The following is a 21,776-nucleotide window of genomic DNA, read 5'->3' as shown; positions in this document are numbered from 1 at the left end:
AATTGACAACATGGCCAATGCATTCAGTCTGTCCTGGGTCTTTGAGTTTCTCAGAAAAGTCTTAATCCTTTTTAGAGTTGAGAAGCACCGTTCAGCTTCTGCTGTGGTCATGGGTGTGGTAATCAGGATCTTCAGGAGTGTGATGGTCTCTGAAAAGACTTCTTCTAGATTATTTCCATAAACAGCTGGAATAGGCTCACAGCACCACAACAGGCTTTGAACTCTTCATTGCTGTAGATGAGACTAAGCTCTGTTTTCAGCTTACCTTGATTAAGCACTGGATAGGCTTTTAAAAAGCGGAGGACAAATTTTGATTGGGGTGTAAAAATCACAATTGACAAAATATGGCACATTTACATTTACAATGGCTACTAAAAAAACTTCAAAATCTATGGGCTTTGGGTCTGGAGAACGTGCAGGCTGCTCCGTTTGAGGAACCCCAGGCTCCAGCACCCGTTCCTTAATGATGTGAGCTGGAGCATTGTCATCCATGAAGATGGCCGGTCAATTAGGCCTGTGTTGTTCATGCAGTGGCACAATGACTGGATTATTATATAAATTGTTCTTCGAGTAGTCGGGGCTCGTCACAAAATGTAAGGCAGTTTTGTATTGACACACCTGCCCAGTAACACCACCACCACTCATGCTCAGTGACTACATCCGTCTGAGAACATCCTGTTTGAATCCTCACAGTGGTGAGGTACTGTTGATGGACTGTCAGGCGTCGTCTTTTTTTTTGGGGGGGGGGGGGGGGCACGTAATATGGGATATATTGTTTAAAAAATGGAAAAGGTGGATTGTATTGTGATTGGATGAAAGTTTTTTTTTTTTTTTGGTATAGGAAATACCATCCTAACTGAAACAAAAAATGTATTGGTCGATTCATGGATCAAACACCTGTTGTGAACTTTGCTGTTAAGCTCGTTAGAGAATAGTGAGAAGTGTAAAAACTACTCAAACACTTAACAGGTGGACACGTGTGTTCAAATTTCACCTGAGTGCATTATAGGTTAATCCTGAAATTTCACCCAAAATCCAAATATCCAAAAAGATGAGAATGACATTTTCACATGATCTGCTGCCCTCTGGTTTTTGTGTGTTTGTCAGATGTTATCACAGAAATATAATTGCAATCATAGGAATAAAAAAAAGCTTTTATTGACAGTTAGAATGAGTTAATGCAGTCAATATTTGCAGTGTTGACCCTTCTTCAGGACCTCTGCAATTCTCTGTGGCATGCTCTGTTCATCAACTTCTGGACCAAATCCTGACTAATAGCAGTCCATTCTTGCACAATCAATGCTTGCATTCTGGTACCATTCTTTATTCATGGCTGTGTTTTTAGGCAAGACTGTGAGAGAGCCGATTCCCTTGGCTGAGAAGCAACCCCACACATGAATGGTTTCAGGATGCTTTACAGTTGGCATGAGACAAGACTGGTGGTAGCGCTCACCTCGTCTTCTCCGAACAAGCCGTTTTCCAGCATGTCCCAAACAATCGAAAAGGGGATTCATCAGAGAAAATGACTTTACCCCAGTCCTCAGCAGTCCACTCCCTGTACCTTTTGCAGAATATCAATCCGTCCCTGATGTTTTTTCTGGAGAGAAGTGGCTTCTTCGCTGCCCTCCTTGAGACCAGGCCTTGCTCCAAGAGTCTCCGCCTCACAGTGAGTGCAGATGCACTCACACCTGCCTGCTGCCATTCCTGAGCAAGCTCTGCACTGCTGGTAGCCCGATCCCGCAGCTGAAACACGTTTAAGAGACGGTCCTGGCGCTTGCTGGTCTTTCTTGAGCGTCCTGGAGCTGTTGGCAACAATGGAACCTCTCTCCTTGAAGTTCTTGATGATGCGATAGATAGTTGACTGAGGTGCAATCATTCTAGCTGCGATACTCTTCCCTGTTAGGCCATTTTTGTACAGTGCAATGATGACTGCACGTGTTTCTTTAGAGATAACCATGGTTAACAGAAGAGAAACAAGCCAAGCACCAGCCTCCATTTAAAGTGTCCAGTGGTGTCATTCTTACTTAATCATGACAGATTGATCTCCAGCCCTGTCCTCATCAACACCCACACTTGTGTTAATGGAGCAATCACTGAAACGATGTTAGCCGGTCCTTTTAAGGAAGGGCTGCAATGAAGTTGAAATGTGTTTTGGGGGATAAAGTTCATTTTCTAGGCAAATATTGACTTTGCAATTAATTGCTGTTAAGCTGATCACTCTTTATAACATTCTGGAGTATATGCTAATTGCCATTATAAAAACTGAAGCAGTAGACTGTAAAAATGAATATTTGTATCATTCTCAAAACTTTTGGCCATGACTGTATAATTATTCCATTTTATATGTACCGATGCTTTTTAAGGACACATGAAGGCAACAACTGGGATCCTTTTAAACTGGAACTTGAAGAAAAACAAAAGTATGATTGCACTCTCATTACCGCTCTATATAATCCTCTAATGCAGGGCTATTCAACTATATTTTTCTACCAGATTTGGCAGAGAGCTCTGACCTGTGGGCCAGACAATTTTCAGACCTATACCAATACTGTCATAGTGGATGTAAAATTGAACGTAATTTGTTGACGGGGGGGGGGGGGCACAACGTGCCATAAAGCGCCACACAGTGTTGTAAAATGTTGCAAATAAAATGTTATTTATTTTTACGGCGGTTTATCAAATATTTATTGTTATTTATGGGGAGATGGGCCGCGGGCCGGTACAAATTCATTAAAGGGCCGGATCTGGCTATTCTGGTTGAATAGCTATGCTCTAATGTAAGCTTCTCTGTATTTGTACAAAATTAAGAAGCTAATATATTTAAATCGGTTTGGATTTGGGATGGACTGTGTTGTAAAGAACACCATGAAGAAAGTTAGCTGTGCTTCACCATGGAGACAGGACCAGAAGCTTCCCGGTTACCGTGGAGAAGTGGGTAAAATGGTACAGCACTGTAAAGTTTTCTATGTGGAATAAATGATCTGTACAACTCCGTACACTGCTGGTCTTCTTTCCGTACACCCTAACCAGGCCATGATGAGCAACAATAATCAAAAATAAAATAGAATTTATTCACTCAGAAAATTGCAAATTACATTGGGTGTTTGTTAGCACTCAAAATTTTCACAACTCTGTGTACACCCACACACAGCAGTTGAGCTGAGGGGTTGTGTGTATGTATGTATGTCCTGCTAGCTGGCAAGATGGTCAGTCCTACCCTACCTAACATAGTTCTACTCTTCTGCTGACAAGCCAAATTAGACAGATCAGATCACAGTGGTGCTGTCAGGGGGAGGGGCTGTCCAGCGTGAGCTCCGCCCCCGAGTCTAGCCGTGAGAGGTGGATGGCCCATCCCACCCACTCTGCACGGGGCTGCGGCCCGCCATCAACCTCTTCAGCGTCTCCGTGGTGCTGGGACGTAGCCAGGGCTCCGTGGCAACTGTTGCTGTGGAAGTGCGTCCGGCGGGGGGCGGAGATGGAGTCTGCTGCCAAAGTTCATCTCCCTCATCATCAGATGCTTCCACTGGGAGAGAAGAAGACGCCAGTTCAACATCAGGAACCAAAAGCTGCCATCCAGCTGCCCATGACACCTGCTTTGGGGGGGGTCCTCCGGGGGGGGTCCCCAAGGCGTGGCCCACCTACTCACCTGACCTCCAGCCCGGCGTGTTCATGTCCTCCAACGCCCTCAGACGTCTCTGGTTGCGTTGGCGAATCCTCTCCAGGCGAAGGCTGCTGGCGGAGGCTGGAGACGACCAGCGCCCCTCCCTGATGGAGTGTTCCTCCACCTGCACACACCACAACACTCACTGCACACACCACGCCTCTCACCACCTCCTCCTATGTTACTTCACAGAAAGCGCCTGCCTCCGACGGACTCCGCATCGTCGTGTTTGAGGCACTTACGTCTCCGCCGTCCGTCCTGTGGGCGAGCCGTCTTCTCTCTCGTGCAGAGCTCAGAAATGCAGGACCGTTAGGATCTGCACAGAACCAAAACCAGCGCCGACACCACGTCCGGGTCAACACGCTCAGTTTCTCGCAGAAGAATGTTGAACAGCTCCTAACCTCCCAGGGTTCTACTCCCAAGAAATATTCTTTGCACATTTCTCAATGCTAAACAGCTAAAAATGCTAAATGGCTCTTTTGAAAGTTTAGCTCAGACTTTAAACGCCTAAACCTACAAATTAATAATTATTTATTAATGGTTTATTACTTAATCACATTCTTTTACTTCTTTTACATTTTGTTTTCTTTTTTCTAATTATTTTAAATATTTTGCTATTTTATCATGTTTATTTTCTTTCTGAAAAGCACCGAGTTGCATGTATGTATGAAAGGTGTTATACAAATAAAGATTATCATTATTAAGAATTAAATAACAGAATTTTGTCTTATTTCTATTAATTTCATAAGTGTCAGCACAGTGGGGGTCCTTCCATTTCACTGGACATGACTGGACAAGAACTGCAGAAATAAGAGTCCAACTGCACTCAACTACTGAGTGGACCAAAGTCAGTGTGGAAGTATGAACGGGACCAGAGAGCCCGTGGCCCCGCCCTCTCCCGCCTGTGGCCCCGCCCTCTCCTGCCTGTGCTTCAGTGGGTCTGTAGGGGGCGCTGGTCTCCTTTTTCTTTTTAGCTGCACTCCCCATTCAAAGGTTGCATGTGTTGAACAGGAGCTCACCTATGAAAGCGCTCTCGGACTCCAGCGGGCCATGCGGGTCTTCATCCTCGGAGTTCCTCAGGTCCTGGAACACGAGGAGAAACAGAAACGGTGTTCAGGGGCGCAGAGAGCAGCCAACCTGCAGTACCCCCCACAGGAGCAGGACAGACAGGGTCCCGTCTCAACTCCGCCACTCACCAGCTGAACAGCCTTCATCGGCGAAGACAGGCCAGTGTAATCTAGAGGGACAGAGAGAGAGTGTGTGTGTGAGTGAGTGAAGTGTAAACGGGAAAACAACACCCAGTCAGGGAGTGAGCAGAGCTGCTTGATTCATTAACAGGTGCTGAACTCCAGCACCTCTACCAAACAGACAGAACCAGCCTTCATGCTAATGAGATGTCACCGTGTTACCAGGATGTACATTAACGAGGTCTATTCATAGATGAAAACTGAACAGGTTTGGTCCAAAATTAGTTTTATTTGCTTTGGTAGTCATGAAGCCACTGAGCGTTTCTCTGCGTGTGTGTGTGTGTGTGACCGTTGGTCTTGGCTCTCCTCAGGTTAGTCATTCTGCGCTGCTGCTCCCTCAGTAGGGCCTGCTGCTGGATTTCCAGACTGGCGTCATCATTGGGCAGCTCAGGGTACGTCTGCCGCAGCTCATTACGAGACTCACTCTCTACCAAACACACACACACACACACACACACACACACATCACATTGATGACCCCAGGCCATGAGGATGCCCCCTCCAAACACAGCCCTCATACACACGGACCCAGGACCTGCCTGACCGTGGGCAGTGTAAGGGAACAGCACTGTGTTCTGTAATAATATCGGCAACATGGCTGTAGGTGCTACACTGATATAGATTATATGGAATATGAATCTGATCTGCTCATTTGTCAAGGGCAGAGCAGCAGTGTAAGTCTGGGAGAACATGGCAGGCTGTCTTACTGCAGTCTCACCTCTGTACTTGAGCTGGTTGAAGTCCTGGACGTTGTACTGGTTAGCTGGTCTGGTGTTGGAGGGGGGCCGCCTCGCCGGCACCGGCATCCGCAGCCGTGCCATGTCAAACACGTCCAGCGGGGGGCGCACTCTGGATACACGCGCGTGAAAATTTTTTGGACACCTGACCGAATTTCACAGACTTTTTTTGCCCAAGAAATAATGGTTTCAGGTGACACTGAAAAAGATGTTGGGCTACACCGTAGCTGCAGAGGAAGGCTGCACTGGACATATGAGCACCTCCAAAAGAAATCAACGCTCACTGTGCTAATTTCATTTTAGCTTTTAATTTTTTATTTTTACTTCTCCATGAACCCTTGATACATCTACACAGCAAAGCATGTTCAAAACATTAGACTTGGATGTAAACCAAAGATGACAGACAGCTGTGTGTCTCTTATCTGAGGGGCTGGGTGAGGTACCTGCTGGTGGGGCGGACTGGGGGACCCTCCATACTGGGAACCAGTAACTGCCCCTCCAAACGACGCTGTTCACTTCTCAAGCGCCTACGCAGAGCTGACAATTCACTGATCACACCCTGCCGCTCCTCTATCACACACAAACACACCCGAGTAGGTTTACACGCGTAATTCTCTGCTGAGAGATGGTGCATTTAATAAATCAGATGTAGGCTAGTCTGAAACAATCCTAGAATAAAAGTGGAGGTGGTTCTGTCATGTTCAGAGAAGATTTACCTGCAGCTCTGATCTGGTTCCTCCGTGCAGGCACAGGTGGGGATCCCGGTGGAGAAATGGAGTAGGCCTGTGTCCACACACACACACACACACACACATACACACATACACACATACACACATACACACATACACACACACACACACACGTGCATGTGTGCAGCGCGATTATAACATCCTTATTATAGACTATAACAACTATAAACCAGGGCCATGGCTAATCGACCTCCATGAATGTGAATGTGTGTTTAGTGCGTGTGTATGTGAATGTGTGCGTATGTTTCAGTGTGTTTGTCACTCACAGAGTGAGCAGCAGAATGCTGTCTGTCCGCGGAGGGCCGTCTGTCCGCGGAGGGCCGTCTGTCCGCGGAGGGCCGTCTGTCCGCGGAGGGCCGTCTAGGTGGTTGCTGGTAGCCTAGTCTCTTTTGCAATGCTGGGATGGGTGGCGATTCTGACCTACGGTCCTTAATGTTTGAAAAACATTTTACACCATCAGAGCAGAAGCCATCAATTTGCCTACAACTAATAACTATGACAGGTAACACCACTGACAGGTAGGGGTGTGACGATGCACTCACAAGACGAGATGAGACACGATATTGGGTTCACGAGAACGAGACGAGATTTTAAGAAAACTAAAATGACAAATTATATGACTGGACAACAGACTTTTATTTAACTGAGTTACTGTTACGAATTGACCAGGCAGAGAGGGATCCAAATGCGGAAGAACACCGCTTTTATTGAAATGAGACGCTGGTACAGAAACAGGCAGGTGAATCACGAGCTCTACGACTAGTAGCAACTGCGTTTTCTTGGCGTGGTCAGGACGGTCCAGGGTCATACCGGGGGAGCAGAAGTCAGGAGGTACAGAGGGACTAGGCAGGAGACAAGGTCGGGGACGTAAGCGAGGGTCAGGACACAGGAGAGCAGACAGGTAATAGAAAGGCTTGGTACGCGGCATGAGTCGGCAATACTTCGCGACTGAGACGTGCTGGGGAAGGTGTATATGTGTGACTGAAAGGGGGCGTGGTAATGAGGGGCAGGTGGGGCTGGTTAGGGAAGATCAGGTGGCATTCCTTACAGTTACACATGCATTTTGAAATGTTTTATTATAACTCTTAACATGCATGATGTAAGCATGAACTTTTAATAAACTTCTTCCTCTACAATTGAAATTAAATTTCATAAAAGTTAAAATAAAATAAATAAAAAAATTTCTCCTTTTTTCAAGCGCAAACAATATTACAGTGAGTCCCCACTTAACGACGAGGCTAGAGACTGAAAAGTCCGTAAATTGTTAATCGTAAATACAGTATAGAAAAAACTAACAATGTTCTCGTACACAACACTCCACTGTGCTGCCACTGCTCCTCCGGGTCGTAACTCCGGTCCGTCGTTAACCAGACCCGTCGTTAAGCGGGGACTCACTGTATTATGTGCAAAACAAAAAGTTCTTCTCCGTCAATACAGAGTGCAAATATTGCATACAGAGCCTGACCAAGTATGTCACTGAATTTGCTGCAACTACACTGCCATGTTCATTTTTAAGAATATTCCCCACACTGCTCCCGATATCCTTTGCCGTCTCAACCTGCCAAAGCGCCTTTCTGTCCCTGCTACTTCTGTTCAAGTCAGATATGTTGATCTGAGTACTGAGCTGTGGTGCTGCTGTAAATGTCTCTGCATCCTGCTCATATTAAACGCAGTGTACGGCATTATTTTCATACAATCTTTGCATATGGTCTGTGTCTTATCAGTCACTCTCTTGCCATTTATCATTTCGGCCAGGTACCCAAAATGCTGCCAAACAAACGATTTGAAAGTGGCATCTTCGATAGTATTACCTGTATTTTTCGACGTAATTCTGGCTGCTTGCTGGATCACAAATCTCGCAAGACAGATTTTTAACGCGACGAGAAATCTCACTGAGATACATCGCGCGAGATGTCGTCACACGAAATCTCATCACACTCCTACTGACAGGTAATGCAATCATTCTAACGTAGTCGAGTCACCACACCTGAGCTACAGGGGCGTCCCTGACCTGCTCAAGGCGAGCCTGCCTCTCCTCCTCGTACTGCTGTCTCACAGCTTTGCTCTCACGCTCCTCTTCCTCTCTCCTCTTCCTCTCGGCCTCTCTACGGCGCTCCTCTGCCTGCCGAACCACCTCCTGGTTTTTAGCACTTTGCTGTGGAAGGAACAGAGCGCTCACACACTCCATGCTACACCCTAGACGGGAAACACTGCGAAACGCTGCATATGTACTAGAATACTAATGTACTAGCACACTATTGTACTAATGTACTAGCATAGTGGGTGTAGGTGAGCGGGGTGTAGGTATGTATGGGTGTAGGTGGGTGGGGTTTAGGTATGTATGGGTGTAGGTGGGCGGGGTGTAGATATGTAGGGGTGTAGGTGAGCAGGGTGTAGGTATGTATGGGTGTAGGTATGTATGGGTGTAGGTGGGTGGGGTGTAGGTATGTATGGGTATAGGTATGTATGGGTGTAGGTGGGCGGGGTGTAGGTATGTATGGGTGTAGGTGGGTGGGGTGTAGGTATGTATGGGTGTAGGTGGGTGGGGTATAGGTATGTATGGGTGTAGGTGGGCGGGTGTAGGTATGTATGGGTGTAGGTGAGTGGGGTTGGCGGGGTGTAGGTATGTATGGGTGTAGGTGAGCGGGGTGGGCGGGGTGTAAATATGTAGGGGAGTAGGTGAGCGGGGTGTAGGTATGTAGGGGTGTAGGTATGTATGGGTGTAGGTGAGCGGGGTGGGGGGGTGTAGGTATATATGGGTGTAGGTGGGTGGGGTGTAGATATGTATGGTTGTAGGTGGGTGGGGTGTATGTATGTATGGGTGTAGGTGAGCAGGGTGTAGGTATGTATGGGTGTAGGTATGTATGGGTGTAGGTGGGTGGGGTGTAGGTATGTATGGGTATAGGTATGTATGGGTGTAGGTGGGCGGGGTGTAGGTATGTATGGGTGTAGGTGGGTGGGGTGTAGGTATGTATGGGTGTAGGTGGGTGGGGTATAGGTATGTATGGGTGTAGGTGGGCGGGTGTAGGTATGTATGGGTGTAGGTGAGTGGGGTTGGCGGGGTGTAGGTATGTATGGGTGTAGGTGAGCGGGGTGGGCGGGGTGTAAATATGTAGGGGAGTAGGTGAGCGGGGTGTAGGTATGTAGGGGTGTAGGTATGTATGGGTGTAGGTGAGCGGGGTGGGGGGGTGTAGGTATATATGGGTGTAGGTGGGTGGGGTGTAGATATGTATGGTTGTAGGTGGGTGGGGTGTATGTATGTATGGGTGTAGGTGGGCAGGGTGTAGGTATGTATGGGTGTAGGTGGGTGGGGTGTAGGTATGTATGGGTGTAGGTGGGCGGGTGTAGGTATGTATGGGTGTAGGTGAGTGGGGTTGGCGGGGTGTAGGTATGTATGGGTGTAGGTGAGCGGGGTGGGCGGGGTGTAAATATGTAGGGGAGTAGGTGAGCGGGGTGTAGGTATGTAGGGGTGTAGGTGAGCGGGGTGGGGGGGTGTAGGTATATATGGGTGTAGGTGGGTGGGGTGTAGATATGTATGGTTGTAGGTGGGCGGGGTGTATGTATGTATGTATGGGTGTAGGTGGGCAGGGTTGGCGGGGTGTAGGTATGTAGGGGTGTAGGTGAGCAGGGTGGGTGGGGTGTAAGTATGTAGGGGTGTAGGTGAGCGGGGTGGGCGGGGTGTAAGTATGTAGGTGAGCGGGGTTGGCAGGGTGTAGGTATGTAGGGGTGCAGGTGAGCGGGGTGTAGATATGTAGGGGTGTAGGTGAGCAGGGTGTAGGTATGTATGGGTGTAGGTGGGTGGGGTGTAGATATGTAGGGGTGTAGGTGGGCGGGGTGTAGGTATGTATGGGTGTAGGTATGTATGGGTGTAGGTGGGCGGGTGTAAGTATGTAGGGGTGTAGGTGGGCGAGGTGTAAGTATGTATGGGTGTAGGTGAGCGGGCTGTGTGGGGTGTAGGTGGACGGGGTGTAAGTATGTATGGGTGTAGGTGAGCAGGGTGGGTGGGGTGTAGGTGGGCAGGGTGTAGGTATGTATAGGTGTATGTGGGCGGGGTGTAGGTATGTATGGGTGTAGGTGGGCGGGGTGTAAGTATGTATGGGTGTAGGTGGGCGGGGTGTAGGTATGTATGGGTGTAGGTGGGCGGGGTGTAGGTATGTATGGGTGTAGGTGGGCGGGTGTAAGTATGTAGGGGTGTAGGTGGGCGAGGTGTAAGTATGTATGGGTGTAGGTGAGCGGGGTGTGTGGGGTGTAGGTGGACGGGGTGTAAGTATGTATGGGTGTAGGTGAGCAGGGTGGGTGGGGTGTAGGTGGGCGGGGTGTAGGTATGTATGGGTGTAGGTGGGCGGGGTGTAGGTATGTAGGGGTGTAGGTGAGCGGGATGGGTGGGGTGTAGGTGGGCGGGGTGTAAGTATGTATGGGTATAAGTGGGTGTGTGGGGTGTAGGTGGGCAGGGAGTAAGTATGTATGGGTATAAGTGGGTGTGAGCGGGGTGGGTGGGGTGTAGGTGGGCGGGGTGTAAGTATGTATGGGTATAAGTGGGTGTGAGCAGGGTGGGTGGGGTGTAGGTGGGCGGGGTGTAAGTATGTAGGGGTATAATTGGGTGTGAGCAGGGTGGGTGGGGTGTAGGTGGGCGGGGTGTAAGTATGTAGGGTATTAGTGGGTGTGAGCAGGGTGGGTGGGGTGTAGGTGGGCGGGGTGTAAGTATGTAGGGGTATTAGTGGGTCTGAGCAGGGTGGGTGGGGTGTAGGTGGGCGGGGTGTAAGTATGTATGGGTATAAGTGGGTGTGAGCGGGGTGGGTGGGGTGTAGGTGGGCGGGGTGTAAGTATGTAGGGGTATTAGTGGGTGTGAGCGGGGTGGGTGGGGTGTAGGTGGGCGGGGTGTAAGTATGTATGGGTGTAAGTGAGTGTGAGCAGGGTCGGTGGGGTGTAGGTGGGCGGGGTGTAAGTATGTATGGGTATAAGTGGGTGTGAGCAGGGTGGGTGGGGTGTAGGTGGGCGGGGTGCAAGTATGTAGGCGTATAAGTGGGTGTGAGCAGGGTGGGTGGGGTGTAGGTGGGCGGGGTGTAAGTATGTATGGGTATAAGTGGGTGTGAGCGGGGTGGGTGGGGTGTAGGTGGGCGGGGTGCAAGTATGTAGGGATATAAGTGGGTGTGAGCAGGGTGGGTGGGGTGTAGGTGGGCGGGGTGTAAGTATGTATGGGTATAAGTGGGTGTGAGCGGGGTGGGTGGGGTGTAGGTGGGCGGGGTGTAAGTATGTAGGGGTATAAGTGGGTGTGAGCAGGGTGGGTGGGGTGTAAGTATGTATGGGTGTAAGTGGGTGTGAGCAGGGTGGGTGGGCTGTAGGTGGGCGGGGTGTAAGTATGTATGGGTATAAGTGGGTATAAGGCAGGGTGTGGGTAGGTAAGCGGTTTGGAGGAGCACCTCCATCTCTTTGCGCTTCTTCTTCTCCTGCTCCTGTTCGTACTCCTGCTGGATGCGCGCTCTCTGCTCCGCCAGCCGCCGTTCCTCCGTCTCCTCCTCCACCCTCAGCTTCTCCCTCCTCTCTGCCTCCATCTTCTTCTTCTCTTCAATCTGTGCATGGCAAAACCCAGCGAGGCCCACCCCGTCGGTCAGAGGTTGAGTGCGGGGGCGGCGGGTGGAGGTGGTGTGACGGATGTGATGGTGTACCTGCTGTCTGAGACTCTCCTTGTACTTCTCCTGCTCCTGGAGCTGAAGCGGGGAGGAGAGGTGGGTGAAGACGTTGCCTCTGGCGTGGGGAGAAGGTTGAGTGTAGGAGAAACCTAAAGAAGAGCACGAGGAGAAGCTAAGAGGCGTCGCTACAGGCAAAGGCAGCAAGCGTTACTTCACACTCTGATACGGGGCGGACCAACGTGTTTGGGGGGGGGGGGGGGGGGGGGGTTTTACCAGACACTCTGTGTGTGTCAGCGTCCCTGGCCTCCACTCTGGGGATTGGCCCAACTCCAGCTACACTTCTGACTGCTGCTCGGGGGCGGGACTCTGGGTTTATATACGCCTCCTCATTGGTCCTGTGCATGCGCTTCAGATCACCTGCAAGCAGACAAGTGTTACAGCTACTGCTTGAAGGTTTGAACTGCAGTTGTACCATGTGCCTTCAGCGTAATCAGAGTAAAAGGAGGACGAGTGGTTAGCATGGGCACGTTGATGCACCCATCAGCACTCAGCTGAGGAACACCACACACACACACACACACACACACACACACACGGGAGTGGCCTTACTGATGAGGTTTCCTCGGTCGTCCCTGAGTGGAGCTCCGCCCCCTCCTCTGCCCCAGGGTTCATAGGCTTTCATCTCCAGCTCCAGCTTAGCGTTGTAGCGTGCTAGATCCTCCCTCTCACGCCGCCTCCTCTCCTGCCCCTCCTCTATCTGCACCATGGGGCATTTAAAATCACTGCCAGTTTTTCAGTGGTTATGTTTTTGCTTCAACACCATGCTGCCACACGTCACGTGAAACACGAGACGCCACGTTTAAAGCCACTTGGCCAGACCTTTTCCTGACCAAACACTGCACTCACTAAACTGTCTCAGTGCTTCCTGTCCCTCCAGTATCACTAGGGGGCAGTGGTGCACACATACCCAGGGTGGGCAGCCCTAGCCAGCTGCCCAGGCAGTTGGGGTTAAGTGCCTTGCTCAAGGGCACTTCAGTCATGGCCTAGGGCAGGGGTGCCCACAGTTTTCAGCTTGCGAGCTACTTATAAGATGACCAGGTCAGAAAGATCTACCGGGGTGGCGGCGAACGTAATTTGTCGAGCGGGGGGGGGGTGGCGAACGTAATTTGTTGAGCGGGGGGGGGGGGGGGGGTGGCGAACGTAATTTGTTGAGTGGATTGCAGATTGGCTACCGTGAATGTCAATCAAAATACAACCGTCAGTGCAGATGTGCGATTCATCTACTACTATTTTATGTGACGCGATCTACGCACATTCCTTCGCGATCGACCGACACTTCCTTCGCGATCGACCGGTCGATCGCGATCGACGTAATGAGCACCCCTGGCCTAGGGCCTTGGAATCAAACCCACAACCCTCCAGTCACAAGACCGTTTCCCTAGCCAAGAGGCCATGACTGCCCCAATCCATAATACACATAAAACAATGTTCATAAAACACAGTTCATTCATCAGTTGGTACTCCGGCACGATTCAGCATGCCACAGCTGGGTGTCATGCTCACATGATTTAATGATTTAAAACAGACATTACTGACAAGCCTGAGGTGCCAATCGTTTACACTTTATACAGCGTACCTGTTGTTTGAGGGCTTCCTTATAGCTTAGAGCAGCAGTCTTGGTTTGATGGTACCCTGCTAAAAATGGCCCAGACAGGGCACCGCCATGCTGGGAAGATGATCTAGAAGGAAATGATGATGCCTCTCACTTATGGGTTTAAATGGTGAGGTAGACATCATTGCAATACACTCTGACATTTCTTACATTTTTCATTAAAATGCCTATAACCTTAAACCAGGAAGCCAGTTTGAAGCCTGTTAACCCCAAACAACAATGTGGTGGAATGGTGCCAAACAGCATGACTATAGAAATGTATTCAAATTCAAATGGATAGTTCATAGCTAACAACTCCTACTAACTCCAATTAATCATTTATCTTAAGTGTTAAGAGACACATGAGCACACTAGATGCTATGTGGCTGTTGAGTTCAGCCAGGATCTCAGGCAGAAACATCAAGTGAAAGTCATTTAGTAAAAGGCCAAGATGAATCTATGGTCACGAAGCAAGGACTCATTAAATACTGAGCTGAAGCCCCAGAAAGCCCCCCTGTGGTGAAGATAAAGTGTTTTTGAATAAGCAGATGCAGGATTGTTTATTTAATGATAGGCAGAAGAAGGGGCACCTACTGCACAAGGACCCCAGCAGGAGGCTGTTGGATGGATGCACGAGCTGGAAGATCAGGCAATGTCTGGACTACATCTGTGGGAGGTCCATCTAACAAACAAACAAACAAACAAACAAACAAACAAACAAACACATACACACTTTTTACAGAAAAAGACTGCAGAGATGCAATGCATGATGACCGAACAGATGAATACATCTTGTATCTACAGAGGACCTTTTCAATGAGTTGTCTTGATTCAAATGGCCATTTTAACTGATTAGAAAGGCGTGGTTTATGAACCATAACCCCAGCGTCTTGCTGTGTTCTGGGTCAGCAAGTCTGCAGAATACAGCCACGCCCATGCTGTAATATTAAACATCTGAGGTGTCAGGACAGCTCAGGGCTCATACTGCTAGACCGGCCGAAATTTTGAGCCAATTCCAGACACATTAAAATGCAGGAATTAAAACACATGTGCTTCTGTGGAGCAATAGTTCACCATGAGCACAAAGACCTAGGAAGGAGGATGATGGTGGTACTTGGTAACTCTGATAAAATGTCCCAGACAGGAGACGTTGCTAGGTGGATATTAAAACCTGTAGTCCACAGGGCACAAGCGCCAACACATTTTCTGACAATGGCTTACTGGATTGTTACAGTTGCATCGTTACAGCATTGTTACAGTTACATTGTTCACATTCAGGTTCTGCATTGCACCAAATCACTATTCCGTGATGGTAGCGTTCCCTGCTAGAACATTTTGTTCAACTGCCGAATGCCTTGAGAAGGTCTGCTACACATGTTCAGGTTAGTGAATTACACTCTAAACCAGGGCTATTCAACTGGCGGCCCGCGGGCCAGATCTGGCCCATCTCCCCATAAATAATAACAAATTATGTTCGCTACCCCAGTCAACAATTTACGTTCGCTTCAATTTTACATCCACTATGACAGTATTGGTGTAGGTCTGAAAATTGTCTGGCCCACAGGTCAGAGCTCTCTGCCAAATCTGGCCCGCAGAAAAATATATTTGAATAGCCCTGCTCTAAACTCTAAAACGTAAGAGAAATATGACAGTTCGGGGCAACACGGACAGTTTAATGTGGTAAAACTGTGAGAGAAATGAGATGAAGTGAAACGCACTCACAGGGGAGGTTATGGTCTAGGGGGTTCCTGGCTCCGAAGTAATAGTAGGCCTCGTCATATGGTGTGCTGAAGGCCTCTGACAGAGAGGGTGCCCGTGGAGGCAGGGGTTCTGTAACTCTGACACCACAGCCCACAAAGGTCACCAGGAATTCAACTAACTCATCAGCATTTCAGATTCAAATTCATAGGTCAACTGATAAAAACACTGCCTGTATTTCTAATTCATGAAGGAGAGGTACAGAATTTGACCAGTAGGGGTCGCTCTCGCTCCCTCACATGGTCATGTAGGGAGAATTAATTCACTCTGTGTTAAACGAGTGCTTAACTAATCTCATGAACTGGGCTCAGAGGAAATATGTCGTCCTCGCCTTGTGAAACTGAAGATACACTCATGCAATGCACAGAGGAAAACCAAAATGAACAAATGTTTTTAACAGACATAAAAAAATGTAACAAAGGATTTGGTGTCGAGAATGAAGTGAAAATGTTTCATGTGAATGAAACACAAGCAGCAGAATTTGGGGACACGTTATGAAGCGTACCTCGGGGCAACCATCTCTCCCAGAGCTCCTGAGAGGCTCTTGTGAAAGTCTTCGGAAAAAGGGGAGGTCCCCACCGCTCTGTCCCCACCGCCTGGCCTAGCCCCTAACTCCACCTCCAAGGCGTCACCCAGGTGCCCTAGAGCTGCACTGTAATCCAGGATGGGAGACTGGAAGGCCACACGGGGCCTTTCGGGGGGCTCCGTCTCCGCCGGCCTGCGCAGAGAGGTCTCTCCCTGGACACGCCCGTCCTGCCGTCTGCCTTCGTGGTCCCTCCTGACAGCACCAAACTGCTTGATGCGGTCAGGCTGAGGAATGTCAGACAAGCACACCATCATGTACCGGGATGAAAAACAAGGCATCACTGACTGAGATCACAGATCAGATAAATCTGGAGTGTGTTCGCAGTGTTGCAAAGCTTTAAACAAAGCACGTCTGCCCTCTCCTGAGCAGATACAGCCACACAAGACCACTACACTAGGTTTTTCTTTCAGATCGTCAGTACCTGTTTCTCTGGGTCTGTGGCACCTGTAGCAGCAACTTTTAACTCCAGCTCCTTTTCCCTACAAAAGATCCAGACAATGTAATCAAACAGCATTTCAGATTAAAATCCATCCAACAGCTTACAATGAATCTGGGGAACTCATTACAGAGGTGTGTGGATACTCAGTAATGACTGATACTCAGATACTCAGTGTATACTCAGTAATAACTATGCTGGACCGCACTGATATTTTTACAAATCAATTAGCTTGTGTATTTATGATACTGGTAAACAATTAAAACACAATTGTAAAATACACCAGGAAGTAATGAAATAAGTATAAACTGATTTAAGGTTTTTCTTTGCCAGTAACAATTATCTGACATAATATAAAGGAACAAATTAACATTAAGACAAGGGCTCCATCCAAAATGCCGTACTTCCCCCCCTATACACCAGAGCAGTACGAGATAAAGGGTAGTGTGTCCGAATGCACAGTAGGCATTAAACAGTAAGTGAAAAGTACCCAGATGGCTTACTGAATCTGGAGCCATTTGAAGTATGCGATTTCAGCCCACTGTCCTATCCCATGATTCAACTGGAGAACTATGAAAGTGTGACGTCATGTGTCATATGACACGGGTAAGATGACGGACGTAGTATGTCCGAGGTTGTATGCATGCTGCCCAGTCGGCTACAGAAAGAACGCACTACATTTAAGTGTACTGCGTACTGCTTAAGTAAGCCATTTCTGATTCAGCCCTGGTTTCAGAGCTGGAGTTTCAGAGCCTAGATCAGGGTGAGGCTGCTGGCTGTCTATTATGGGCTAACGTGAAATGAGACACGATCAGTCACACAACGTATGCCTCCCTGCACACGTCACAGCACACACACACACCACAGGTCTCCCTGCACACACACACACACACACGCGCGCGTCTTTGTGTCCGTAAATGCACACACTTCATCTTATTCTTCCGCTGCTCAGCCATTTGTTCCAGCAGCTCCTGTCTGTACCGCTCCTTCCTCCTCTTCACGGCCTCCTCCTCCTCAACGGTACCTTGGTATTGGAAAAGTAGTATTGAGCAGTCATGCAGTCATGTTAGTGAAGAACTAAAGGTTCTAGTCTTACCAATGATGAGTCCCGTGGCAAAGTCAGCCATGTTCTTGTTGCTGGCTCTGGTCTGAGCTGGGGGTGGGGCCTGTGAACTGCAGTGATGCCACAGAGGCAGGTAAACCACGAGCCACTCCCATACACACCTCACACACAAATGGCTCAGATCCACACGATCAGATCACAACACCTCCCTGCAGCACCTAGAGAGCCATTTGAGAGTGGCCTGCAGGGTCGGTTCCAGTCTCATCAGATCAGTGCGCTGCAGTGCCAGACTGTCCAGTGAATCTCACTACAGGGAGCTGACACACTCCTCCAGCTTACCCATCCTGACTGAGGTTAACCGTTTTACTGAAGGACTCACAGAAACAGTGAACATCAATGGAATTCCTGTTCAAACCGGCCTCCCATCACCACTCCCACAGCAGACATAGCCCCGCCTTCCATCACCACTCCCACAGAAGACATAGCCCCGCCTCCCATCACCACTCCCACAGCAGACATAGCCCCGCCTCCCACCACCACTCCCACAGCAGACATAGCCCCGCCTTCCATCACCACTCCCACAGCAGACATAGCCCCGCCTTCCATCACCACTCCCACAGCAGACATTGCCCCGCCTTCCATCACCACTCCCACAGAAGACATAGCCCCGCCTCCCATCACCACTCCCACAGCAGACATAGCCCCGCCTCCCACCACCACTCCCACAGCAGACATAGCCCCGCCTTCCATCACCACTCCCACAGCAGACATAGCCCCGCCTTCCATCACCACTCCCACAGCAGACATAGCCCCGCCTTCCATCACCACTCCCACAGCAGACATTGCCCCTCCTCCCATCACCACTCCCACAGCAGACATAGCCCCGCCTCCCACCACCACTCCCACAGCAGACATAGCCCCGCCTCCCACCACCACTCCCACAGCAGACATAGCCCCGCCTCCCACCACCACTCCCACAGCAGACATAGCCCCGCCTCCCACCACCACTCCCACAGCAGACACAGATCAATAGGAGCAGATTTATGTATGCGTTGCAGCTCTCGGCTGGAATGAACAGCCTCTTCAGCTTTTTTCATTTAAGACCTAAACTTCAAAGACCCAACGCCTGTAATTGCTGGAGCTCATTACCTGGTGTTAAGTGCCATCAGAGGGGTCCCTCGGCCATCCTCCTCCTCATCCTCATTAACCGCAGAAGCTGCTGCCAGTTTGGTCTCTTGGGCAGCTCTGTTTGGTGGGACAGCAAAGAGCTTAACCAGAGAAACTCTAGGGATGCTAATGAAGTCTTATGCAGGGACTTACAAATAATTACAAGATTAGAAGACTACTTGAGGACTAGTCATGTGTAAATGTGTCATCTGGTGTTGTGAGGGACCTGTGAGTTCTGCGACGAGGCCTCCTCTGTCTCCTTCTTTCTCCAGCTTGTGGAGGATTCTGCTGAAGCCTGTGCTTCCTCCTGAGGAGCTTAAGCTCCTCCGGTTCCTCAGAATGCAGATCCTCCTCAGAGCTGTAGCGCTCTGCGTGGAGGCCGGCCCTCCCGTCCTCACGTCTCTCCTCCCAGTGTCTCCTGGGTGGCCTCCGGCCAACCATCCCAGCACCAGCCTCTCCCCCGAGGGAGGGCGCCCTCTCTGGGCTCGGGATGTCCCTGCGGCCTCGGGGCTCTAGAGGAGCACGTGGGCGGTTCGACGGAGCGGTGCTTAAAGGGTCCTTACCTACAGCCTGGAGCCATACAGACACGCCAAACATGAGGGAGGGAACACTGTAGCCATCAGACCCATAGAGATTTGATCAGTCAACAGCCAAAGTGTGTCCGTCACAAAGGAGGTAAAACGTGCTTCACGGAGGTGAAGTTCACTCAAACCCGTTCAGTGTTTCTGTGGCTCCTCTGGCACTCTGACAACACTAGTCCCTGATTCCCTCATAAGTGTACCACAACCTCTCCTCAAAGCCAGAACATAAACAAGCCTAACAAATCCACAGAAGATTCCCATTAGTAATACATTACAAAACACAAAGACTCCCAGATCAATCTATCAGGTAAGAAAAGGTTGATGTCCTGCCCTATGATGACTTTCTTGGGCTGAATTAAGACCAATGACATTACTGATAAAGCCCAACATTTACAAACAAATGAGAAATTAGTGGTTTGTAATTAAATGTCTATAAAAATAGTTTTATATCAGACAGACAGCAAAGCATGCCAAAATCCCGGTCATAATAACTAGTTCACTAGTCGAGTAAGGAAGAATGTCCTTCTAGTGTAGAGTAACGCACCCAAATGTCAACTCATTCAATTGCAATCGGACACCAAATCTCGAACAGTGTAAATATATCCAAGCAAGCAATTCCCAGTTCATTTGAAGTAACAGGTCAGTCATGCCATTTATTACGGTTAATAAGAGAAAGCTACAGGGTTGGGAGTTACACATTTCTGTTTATGGGGCAGTCATGGCCTGGTGGTTAGGGAACTGGTATTGTGACCGGAGGGTCGTGGGTTCGATTCCCAGACCTGAGGCCATGAATGAATGAATGAATGAATGAATGACTGAGGTGCCCTTGAGCAAGGCACCTAACCCCAACTGTTCCCCGGGCGCCGGGCTAGGACTGACCACCGCTCTGGGCATGTGTGATCCACAGCCCCCTAGTAATCACTAGTGTGTGTGTGTGTGTGTGTTCTAACTGCACAGATGGGTTAAAAGCGGAGGACAAATTTCGATTGTGGTGTAAAAATCACAATTGACAAAATATGGCACATTTACATTTTACATTTCATCTGCTAATCAGCTGTGTCACCTCAGACACACACCTCCCTCAGACACATGCATACCTAACACACATGCAAACCTCACACACACACACCTCCCTCACACACACATACACCTCCCTCACACACACATACACCTCCCTCTCACACACACACACCTCCCTCACACACACACACCTCCCTCACACACATACCTCTGCCACATAGCGCCTGTAGTCGTATCGCAGCTCCTCCTTGAGCCTCTGATTCTTGCGCTCATACTCCTCTCCCAACTGCAAACTCAGACCACGGGCCTCCTCTGAGAGCCCGAACAAAAACAGAGCATCATGTTACTAACGCGGCGTCCAACACGAACAGGGAAAGCCGGGTATGTGAGAAACAACAGAAGACAGTTCATGCTTTAACTCGCCTTTATTCTGCTCAGGGTGTGATGTGACTCTGCTATGCCGCTCTGTGTTTTCCTTCTCAGTACTTTTATCCAAAGTCGACTGAGAAAAGCAAATGTAGGTTTGGTGATTCCCTGAATAGCCTACTTAGCTAAGCTCAATCAAAAATGAATCACACAGCCCAAACACAAGCTTAACTCTGACGAGACGAGATAAATCACCTTCATGTCCATGTAAGGTATGAAAGTCTTTTCTGGTGCTATCTTTGCCTTCTCTTGGGCAAAGCTGTCGGTCTTCCAAGCACCCATACTGGCACCGGTTTATCAAGAGCTAGCAAATGATTTTAAAAGCTGTTTGATAGAAGATAAATCTATGTACCCAATGCGCGTCCTGAAGTACGATCAAATATAGTTTCGTTCAGATTGAGAGAGTAAACATGCGAGTTACATCAGTGGTAGAGTTCCAACAACACAGGCGCCAAAGCACGGAGCGTCACCAGGGTATCCAGGCAACGGCGCCATACAACACAGCGCTCGCGGCTTGTGCTAGCGTGCGCTAGCTAACCACTCTTCTTAAAGTTGCTAGACGTTCGATAATCCACAGATCAGCGTTCGCGCCGTACTAGAAAACTACGTCGTCTTACTAGAAAACGACAACGAGCAATCATAAACACGTCGAAGAAAGTCACACATTCTGTAATTGTGTCCCGACCTCCATTATTCGAAGACCTATAAATAGATTTGAAAGCAGCAGCTTCGTCCGCCGCGCCAGGTTCGCTGGTTATCTGGCGTAATAGCGGCGGTGGGAAGTTTTTTTTAGCAATCGGTTGCCTTTCAAAATAAAAGTATTTTATTGTAAACGTTTGAACGTCTCCTAAAATATTACATTGCTGCAAACAACTAGGCTGTAATGTGTAATGTATATATACATCCATCCATCCATTATCTGAACCGCTTAATCCCGCTAGTCGGGGTCACGGGGGTATATATACATATATATGTAAATATAGTGTCTTCTCTATGTAAACTAACATTTAATGCCAGTTTAATGTGTGCAATGTAGTGTGTCTAAGCAGTGATGAAAGATG

At 48.9% G+C, this 21,776-nt stretch overlaps 1 protein-coding gene across 2 annotated transcripts; it reads right to left on the bottom strand.

Annotated features, from left to right (window-relative positions):
- Window positions 1-1,170: 1,170 nt before the first annotated feature.
- On the bottom strand, window positions 1,171-21,481 carry cspp1a (centrosome and spindle pole associated protein 1a). Of its 2 annotated transcripts, none has more exons than XM_076984074.1 (27): window positions 20,911-21,481; window positions 20,713-20,791; window positions 20,498-20,601; window positions 18,915-19,258; window positions 18,671-18,766; window positions 17,555-17,631; window positions 17,386-17,482; window positions 16,444-16,501; window positions 15,942-16,246; window positions 15,401-15,516; window positions 14,273-14,360; window positions 13,664-13,766; window positions 12,637-12,784; window positions 12,301-12,444; window positions 12,064-12,176; window positions 11,818-11,967; window positions 8,385-8,552; window positions 6,664-6,825; window positions 6,362-6,428; window positions 6,089-6,215; window positions 5,627-5,757; window positions 5,198-5,335; window positions 4,858-4,898; window positions 4,681-4,744; window positions 3,904-3,977; window positions 3,647-3,785; window positions 1,171-3,523 (listed from the first exon to the last, which is right to left on the bottom strand). In XM_076984074.1, the coding sequence occupies exons 1-27, from the start codon at window positions 20,995-20,997 to the stop codon at window positions 3,327-3,329; spliced, it is 3,417 nt and encodes a 1,138-aa protein (XP_076840189.1). In that variant the 5' UTR covers window positions 20,998-21,481; the 3' UTR covers window positions 1,171-3,326. The 2 variants fall into 2 exon arrangements, with proteins under 2 accessions (XP_076840189.1, XP_076840190.1); XM_076984075.1 differs by having other exon boundaries at window positions 8,409-8,552.
- Between the last annotated feature and the right edge of the window lie 295 nt (window positions 21,482-21,776).

Source organism: Brachyhypopomus gauderio, chromosome 21, assembly GCF_052324685.1.
Source record: "Brachyhypopomus gauderio isolate BG-103 chromosome 21, BGAUD_0.2, whole genome shotgun sequence".
Lineage (NCBI taxonomy): Eukaryota > Metazoa > Chordata > Actinopteri > Gymnotiformes > Hypopomidae > Brachyhypopomus > Brachyhypopomus gauderio.
This window is presented reverse-complemented; position numbering and strand designations above follow the sequence as displayed.